The sequence below is a fragment of the Myxocyprinus asiaticus genome, chromosome 18, assembly GCF_019703515.2.
Source record: "Myxocyprinus asiaticus isolate MX2 ecotype Aquarium Trade chromosome 18, UBuf_Myxa_2, whole genome shotgun sequence".
Classification (NCBI taxonomy): Eukaryota; Metazoa; Chordata; class Actinopteri; order Cypriniformes; family Catostomidae; genus Myxocyprinus; species Myxocyprinus asiaticus.
The window spans coordinates 20770554-20779720 of NC_059361.1; the positions used below are offsets into that span (position 1 = coordinate 20770554).

The window sequence follows — 9167 nt, forward strand, 5'->3', positions numbered from 1 at the left end:
GCGGTCTCATATGTATCAACCCGAGCAGTGTGGCCGCCGCTGAGGATGCCATATGCCCCAGGAGCCTCTGAAAAATTTCAGTGGAACCACTGTTCTCCATCTGAACACCTTCAGACAGTTCAGCACCGACTGTGTGCGCTCATTTGTGAGGTGCACTGTCATCGAGATTGAGTCCAACTCCAGACCGAGAAAAGAGTTGCTCTGAACCAGGGAGAGCTTGCTCTTTTCCCAGTTGACCCGAAACCCCAGTCGGCTGATGTGCCGGAGCACAAGGTCCCTGTATGCGCACAGCAACTCTCGAGAGTGAGCTAGGATTAGCCAGTTGTCGAGATACACTATATTGCCAAAAGTATTCGCTCATCTGCCTTTAGACGCATATGAACTTAAGTGACATCCCATTCTTAATCCATAGAGTTTAATATGATGTCGGCCCACCCTTTGCAGCTATAACAGCTTCAACTCTTCTGGGAAGGCTTTCCACAAGGTTTAGGAGTGTGTTTATGGGAATTTTTGACCATTCTTCCAGAAGCGCATTTGTGAGGTCAGACACTGATGTTGGACGAGAAGGCCTGGCTCGCAGTCTTCGCTCTAATTCATCCCAAAGGTGCTCTATCGGGTTGAGGTCAGGACTCTGTGCAGGCCAGTCAAGTTCTTCCACACCAAACTCACTCATCCGTGTCTTTATGGACCTTGCTTTGTGCACTGGCCTTCGAAGGCAAACCGCAGGAAGGGTCTGTGTCGAGGTAAGACCGAGGTCCTTCAGGCCTACCGCCGCGAACCAATCTTGATGCCGGACGCTCACTAGAATGCGTTTTTGCGTCAGCATCTTGAATGGGAGTCTGTGCAAAGCCCGGTTCAGTACTTGCAGATCCAGGATTGGTTGCAACCCACTGCCTTTCTTCGGTACGATGAAGTAAGGGCTGTAGAACCCTTTCTTCATTTCGGCTGGAGGGACAGGCTCTATTGCACCCTTGTGCAGAAGGGTAGTGATCTCCACACGCAAGGTAGCGGCGTTCTCGCCCTTCACCGAGGTGAAGCAGACGCCACTGAACCTGGGCGTGCGCATGGCGAATTGAATCGCGTAGCCGAGTCAGACAGTCCGGGTCAGCCACCGCGAGGAGGGGAGAGGAGGAGTCTCGTCCCCATAGTCCACCGGACCCAATCCCGTGTGGGCGTGTTTGTGCCACAGCTGGGCGCACAGGGGCGGGGGGACCACCACTGGGGCACCATACCTGCAAAGATGGGACGGTGCACGGTGGTCGTGACGACGGCCGTGCGCACCGAACATGTGACCCAGGGAACAAGAAAACCGCTCTTTTGTTGAATTTTTGGGTACCGCAGCCTCTTGGACATGCCACGAAATTAAATGAAAACGAAACAAAAGATTCTCCTCCCGGCCCTCCACTGGGGGATGGAGTGGTCTGCTCACCAGCTCCAGAGAAGCAGGTCTCCTTGCCCCTGGGTCACCCATCTCAGGGGTGCTTCGAAGCCTTCCTCAGGTTCTTGGCGGCCGGCCGTGAGACGGGTGGCATCTGCTTCCTGCGATGGGATCCACGCCGGGGCCGAGCCACGGGGGCGGGCTGAGGCGGAGCCGGTGTTGTAGTTGCATGTGGACGCCCTTGGCTACGAGCAGACGGGGTGCGGGGTGTTGAGCCGTGCCGGGGCAGGATGTGCTGTATGGGCTCCGTCTGCTGCTTCACGGCCGAGAAATGCTGGGAAAAGTCCTCGATGGTGTCACCGAATAGGCCAACCTGGGAGATGGGGGCGTCAAAGAACCGTGCCTTGTCAGCCTCGCGCATCTCAACCAAGTTGAGCCAAAGGTGTTCTGTAGCCATCAGGTGGACCATCCTCCGGGGGTGGTCACAAGGAGCCAGGTAAGTGCTTCGATGTCCTTGGACTCAGCACGGCCACAACGTGGTGTGGCACCTCGAGCTCCGCCCCGCCGCGAGGCCCCACCTGCCGGTACATCCGATGATGTTGTCCCTTTGGTCCCCCTTGCGCGGAACTTGGACGCATGGCTTGCGCCTTCCAGTCCGTCACGAGGGCTGGTCCGGACCGTCCGACTCGGCTGCACGACTCACTTCGCCGGGCATCCGCCCAGGTTCAGCAGTGTCCACTTCACCTTGGTGAAAGACCTTGCGCGGAGATCGCTACCCTCCTACGGAAGGACGCGATAGAACCTATCCCTCCAGCTGAGATGAGGAAAGGGTTTTACAGCCCCTACTTCATTGTACCGAAAAAAGGCGGTGGGTTGCGGCCAATCTTGGACCTGCGAGTACTGAACCGGGCTTTACACAGACTCCCGTTCAAGATGCTGATGCAAAGACGCATTCTAGCGAGCGTCCGGCATCAAGATTGGTTCGCGGCGGTAGACCCGAAGGATGCGTACTTTCACATCTCGATCCTTCCTCGACACAGACCCATCCTGCGGTTCGCGTTCGAGGGTCAGGCGTATCAGTACAAGTCCTCCCTTTTGGCCTGTCCCTGTCTCCTCGCGTCTTTACGAAGATCGCAGAGGCTGCTCTTGCCCCGTTAAGGGAGGTGGGCATTCGCATTCTCAACGAAGATCGCAAAGGCTGCTCTTGCCCCGTTAAGGGAGGTGGGCATTCGCATTCTCAACTATCTCAATGACTGGCTAATCTTAGCTCACTCTCGAGACGTGTTATGCGCACACAGGGACCTGGTGCTCTCACACCTCAGCCGACTAGGGCTTCGGGTCAACTGGGAAAAGAGCAAGCTCCTCCCGGTTCAGAGCATCTCTTTTCTCGGTTTGGAGTTGGACTCAGTCTCCTTGACGGCGCATCTTAGGAACGAGCGCGCCCAGTCGGTGCTGGCCTGTTTGAAGGCGTTCAAACAGAAAACAGCGGTTCCACTGAAACTTTTTCAGAGGCTCCTGGGGCATATGGCATCCTCGGCGGTGGCCACCCCGCTCGGGTTGATGCATATGAGGCCGCTTCAGCACTGGCTCCAGACTGGAGTCCCGAGACGGGCATGGCGCTGCGGGACACACCGTGTCGGTCTGTCACCGTCTTTTCAGCCCTTGGACCGACCTCTCATTTCTACGAGCAGGTGTTCCCCTAGAACTGGTCTCCAGGCACGTCGTTGTCATGACAGATGCCTCCAAAACAGGCTGGGGTGCTGTTGGCAACGGGCACGCAGCCGCCGGCCTCTGGACGGGTCCGCGGCTGCGTTGGCACATCAACTGCCTCGAGTTACTGGCAATTCTGCTCGCCCTGCGGAGGTTCCGGCCGTTGATCCAGGGTAAGCACGTGCTAGTTCGGACAGACAGCACGGCAGCGGTAGCATATGTCAACCGCCAAGGCGGTCTGCGCTCCCGCTGTATGTCACAACTCGCCCGCCGAGTTTTAGGGAGTGGAAAAAGAGAAGGGGAAAGAGGCCACGACTGGGTTAAGCCTGTCTCTATCTCTGGGTAGTCGACTTGTCCCCAAAAAGGGCCGTTCGACACTCATAACTGTGTTGGGGGAGGTTACGTGTCGACCTGGTGTGCTGGCTATGAGGCACACAGCAAGTCTGCCCACCACACACCGCCAGTTCACGTAACACAGTTCAGCCTTGTGGTGTTTTGTATAGGGACCCCTAGTGTCACTACATCGACACCAACGTCGAGTGAGTGACAGATAGGGAACGTCATGGTTACTGGTGTAACCTCCATTCCCTGATGGAGGAAAGAGACGTTGGTCCCTCCTGCCACAACGCTGAACTACCCGCTGAAATGGCCGGACCTTATATCGGCTCCTCAGTGTAAAACCTGAATGAGTGGTTGCATACCAGCTCCTTTTATACCGTATGTTCGGGGGAGTGGCATGCAAATACCACTTGCCAATTTTCATTGGCCTTTTATCAAAGACCAAAGGTGTCTCTGGCTCCCAAGAGTGACCCCTAGTGTCACTACATCGACACCAACGTCTCGTTCCCTCCACCAGGGAACGGAGGTTACACCAGTAACCATGACGTTTTTATATCTTTCAACAAGTATTTTTATTTTTTTTTTATGTATTCAATACCTTGAAAATACCGTGTACCATGATAAAAGCTTCAGCAATTATCATGATGTGAAAATTTGATACCGTCACATGCCTACGCGAGACTATAGTTGTAGTGGTTTCCATGATGTCATCCCTATTTTTAGTTTTAGATACTGGTAAAGGTGCATGTCACATTATGTCATACAAAACATGTTTACATTTTTTCTGGTGGATTACTTGTGAGCCTGTGTGGATGCCATCACTATGGCATGTTGCCTTTCCTCCCTTTTTTAAAAGAAAGCGCCAGTTCAGCGCTTGGTCGACAGGGCTTAAAGGGAGCAGCCAAAATCACAGCATCAGGGAAAGCAGCAGGAGTCACTTGGGGACTCAGCATGGAGACTTTATTTATTTAGGCCACTCTTCCTCCATCTGGGGCTCCTACAAAAGGTGTTACAGAAACAGCACATCTGCTAGCACCACAGCTCCAACCTCACCAGTGGATGTAAACTAAGCACATGGTAAGCAAAAGTCTTATGCAAAACAAGATAAGATATGATAAAATGTCTTCAAGGATGATCTGATGATGACAGGATATTTACAAAAACATTAAGAGATACTATAATAAATAAGGGATGATAAAATCTGTGACATTTTCCTTTTGACTTGCTGTGACATGCCACGGAGTTGGCATATTCATAAAGCTATCATTCATCATTATTTTTATGTATCAGAGCTTAAATGTTACTCTTCCATTTCCATTAATGCACAGATATTAATATAAAAGCAATAAGCCACTAGAAGCCACATGTTACAATGATTTTATAACAGGTAAGAGGCACTGATGTGCACAGAGTGGGGACATGAACCGTTTTGTTCACAAATCTAAAGGTGCCCTTTTGGTCATCCAGAAAAAGGGGAGAAATTTTAATAATTAAATTAAAGTAGTTAAATAAAACAAAATTATAATCTCGTCATAATTTCACAATAACAGTAATAATGTGTTATTATGAGATTTCTATCAGGAAGACTCGCAGGCTTGAGTGAAATTTAAGATGGCATTTATTTGATGAATATAAAACAGAAATGTAATGTCTCTCTTTGGCTTAAGTCCCATCTGGTGGTCCGAAGAAGTTGTACTCGGAACTGTCATATCCTGCCGGAGATAGGAGGCAGGGGTGAGGAGCCTACCCCCTTGCAGGACAGGACTCAACTGTTGATGGTGGGGTGGTGGAGGTTGCCGTGTAAGCACACTTAAACAGCAATGTGATAGATTGTGAGCAGACTTATAAAACAATGGCTTACATGTGATTGGCTAGGAGTTACCTAGATGATGGTGCGATGATGTACAGCTGCTAGTTTTCCTGCTAGAACTACGCTGTGCTTACATTTCTTTGTAAATTGCGGGCGTATTAAAGAAAATTAAGCGGAGGTGCCTTTAAGAGCTGTCTGGTTCAGCCATAGCCAGTTTGGTTTTGTTGAAACTAATAAGCCATTAGACTAATCACTTTCAGAAAAATACCATTAGACTACCATTGTACCGCAGCTCCCTAAACGCATATTACGCAGTCTGCGTAGGGCACCAACTCCCTAGGGGGGCACCAGAAACTCCACCGGCTTACTCGTATGTTATACATTAGTCAAGGACCCTGTAGCATTCGCGGAGCACAGTCAATCACCTCGCGCTCGCACTTTCTCATCACACCTTTGCACCGTGCACCACGTTACCAGGGTAATGCCATGGTACTGAATGTTCATATTTCTTGATACTGTCATGGTACTCCAAGCTACTTTAAAAAAATACCATGGTTTTACTATGACACATGTCATAAACATGGGGTTATCACAGACCATGTCTGAAAATAAATAAATAAACAAGTGTATTACCAAAAAAAAAAAAAAAAAAAAATATATATATATATATATATACACTATATTGCCAAAAGTATTTGCTCATCTGCCTTTAGACACATATGAACTTAAGTGACATCCCATTCTTAATCCATAGGGTTTAATATGACGTCGGCCCACCCTTTGCAGCTATAACAGCTTCAACTCTTCTGGGAAGGCTTTCCACAAGGTTTAGGAGTGTGTTTATGGGAATTTTTGACCATTCTTCCAGAAGCGCATTTGTGAGGTCAGACACTGATGTTGGACGAGAAGGCCTGGCTCGCAGTCTTCGCTCTAATTCATCCCAAAGGTGCTCTGTCAGGTTGAGGTCAGGACTCTGTGCAGGCCAGTCAAGTTCTTCCACACCAAACTCGCTCATCCGTGTCTTTATGGACCTTGCTTTGTGCACTGGTGCGCAGTCATGTTGGAACAGGAAGGGGCCATCCCCAAACTGTTTCCACAAAGTTGGGAGCATGGAATTGTCCAAAATCTCTTGGTATGCTGAAGCATTCAGAGTTCCTTTCACTGGAACTAAGGGGCCAAGCCCAGCTCCTGAAAAACAACCCCACACCATAGTCCCCCCTCCACCAAACTTCACAGTTGGCACAATGCAGTCAGACAAGTACCGTTCTCCTGGCAACCACCAAACCCAGACTCGTCCATCAGATTGCCAGATGGAGAAGCGTGATTCATCACTCCAGAGAACGCGTCTCCACTGCTCTAGAGTCCAGTGGCGTCGTGCTTTACACCACTGCATCCGACGCTTTGCATTGCACTTGGTGATTTATGGCTTGGATGCAGCTGCTCGGCCATGGAAACCCATTCCATGAAGCTCTCTACGCACTGTTCTTGAGCTAATCTGAAGGCCACATGAACTTTGGAGGTCTGTAGCGATTGACTCTGCAGAAAGTTGGCGACCTCTGCGCACTATGCGCCTCAGCATCCGCTGACCCCGCTCTGTCATTTTACGTGGCCTACCACTTCGTGGCTGAGTTGCTGTCATTCCCAATCGCTTCCACTTTGTTATAATACCACTGACAGTTGACAGTGGAATATTTAGTAGCGAGGAAATTTCATGACTGGACTTGTTGCACAGGTGGCATCCTATCACAGTACCACGCTAGAATTCACTGAGCTCCTGAGAGTGGCCATTCTTTCACAAATGTTTGTAGAACAGTCTGCATGCCTAGGTGCTTCATTTTATACACCTGTGGCCATGGAAGTGATTGGAACACCTGAATTCAATTATTTGGATGGGTGAGCGAATACTTTTGGCAATATAGTGTATATACACACACACACACTCACTGAGCACTTTATTAGGAAATCCTGTACACCGGATTATTCATGCGATTATCTAATCAGCCAATCGTGTGGCAGCAGTGCAGTGCATAAAATCAGCAGATACAGGTCAGGAGCTTCAGTTAATGTTCACATCAGCCATCAAAATGGGGAAAAAATTTTTGACCGTGGCATGATTGTTGGTGCCAGATGGGCTGGTTTGAGTATTTCTGTAACTGCTGATCTCCTGGGATTTTCATGCACAACAGTCTCTAAAGTTTACTCAGAATTGTGCCAAAAACAAAAAAAAACATCCAGTGAGCGGCAGTTCTGAGGACGGAAATGCCTTGTTAATGAAAGAGGTCAATGGAGAATGGCCAGACTGGTCCGAGCTGACAGAAAGGCTACGGTAACTCAGATAACCACTCTGTACAATTGTAGTGAGCAGAATAGCATCTCAAAATGCACAAGTCAAACCTTGAGGCGGATGGGCTACAACAGCAGAAGACCACGTCAGGCACTTTATAATGATCATAGTGCTCCTAATAAAGAGCTCAGTAAGTGTATATATCAAGTGTATTTATATTTTTACCAAAGTTGTGAGTTTACAGACAAAGCTATGAATAAGCTATTAAATAATGAACATGTACCATGAAATAACACAATTCTGTTGCGTTGTGTTCGTTGGCTGCACTCAAGAACAAACATACAGCGTGACTAGTGTAGTCTGATTCACAAACAAATGACTCTTATGAACCAGTTCTTTTAATCATTCGCTCCAAACACCTCTCCAGCACCTGACTTATATCAGTCTGACATTTACTTTTACATTTATTCATTTAGCAGACGCTTTTATCCAAAGCGACTTACAAAATGAGGGATACAACATAATCGACAGTAACACGAAAATTGCTGCATTACAAAGTTTTAATTGCATTAGAAAAGTATTAGTCAAGACAGAGATTAGGGTGCAACAAAAAAATGATTAATTTGAGTGTAAGGTCAAGTGTTTACAAAACAGTTGTGTCTTTAGCTGTCTTATGAAATCTTCACTAAATAAACTCAGCAGTCACAGCAGTTATCAACATCTGACTCACTGACCTGCAAGTCTTTACTTTCAGAAATGTCTGACTTGAAATTAATTAAGAACTGTTGTGTGTACTTAAATCAGTCATTATTCTTGTTGTCAGCATGTAGTTAAAAATACACATATGCAACACAGCTTTTTTGTACTAAGTGATATATGATATCTTAGTTTTATAATATTATAAGTTCATAGTCATGTTACAGCTGCTTCAAACACAGCAGAGTTGGAAACTATCTGTTTCATAAACTGCACTATTTTAGTTATTCAAGCCTGTATAACACAGTACTGTGTATTTTCGCAGTATGCTGTTGCTGTTCGAAACAGATTACTTTTTGACCAAATATTTGTATTGTGCTTTTCTTGATGCTCAAAGCAGCTTTTAAAGAACTGGAACAGGAATTGGAAGACTTTTTCAAAACAAAATGTCAGAACCACACAGAATACAACAACCTATCACGACATCCTCCGGCAATTACCTGGTGTTCCCAAAAGGTTTCCCATCCGAGTACAAACAAGGCCCAAACTTGCTTAGCTCCAGCAAAATTCACTACTCATTATAATCCATTATACTAATTGTCATTACAGAGATGACATCTAAAACCCTCCTCTTTTGGTTGTGGCCAACCTCGTAAGATTGTGTAATTTGCAGATTGGATTTATGTAAATACCTTTAAGTGGATCTTACTTCGGTATCACAGATTTGGCTTCAAACTTTAGACTTTTAAAGGATCACAGCTCGCAAGCCGTCACTCAAACGTATTTAAATCAAGCATGCACTAAAAAAGAATGTTAACTTAAAATGTGCTTCATGTGGTATATCTACTGTAAATAAACTGGTTTTATTCCAGTCATATATGTCAATTAACATCACTGAATCAAACTGAATACATTAGATTACAAAAACCAAAAAAAAAAAAAAAAACCAA

The 9167-nt window shown here is 47.1% G+C and overlaps 1 protein-coding gene across 1 annotated transcript; it reads left to right on the forward strand.

Moving 5' to 3' along the window:
* The first annotated feature begins 445 nt into the window (after window positions 1-445).
* LOC127455706 (uncharacterized) lies at window positions 446-6908 on the forward strand. The gene is made up of 2 exons (XM_051723769.1): window positions 446-616; window positions 6196-6908. Exons 1-2 carry the CDS (start codon window positions 501-503, stop codon window positions 6701-6703), a joined length of 624 nt encoding a protein of 207 aa, XP_051579729.1. The 5' UTR covers window positions 446-500; the 3' UTR covers window positions 6704-6908.
* Window positions 6909-9167: the final 2259 nt, after the last annotated feature.

Coding starts and splice junctions, on each gene's coding strand:
- LOC127455706 (XM_051723769.1), top strand. CDS start 501: ATGGGAATTTTTGACCATTCTTCCAGAAGCGCATTTGTGAGGTCAGAC. Junction 617..6,195: donor TCCCAAAGGTGCTCTATCGG/GTTGAGGTCAGG, acceptor GTGCTCTGTCAG/GTTGAGGTCAGGACTCTGTG.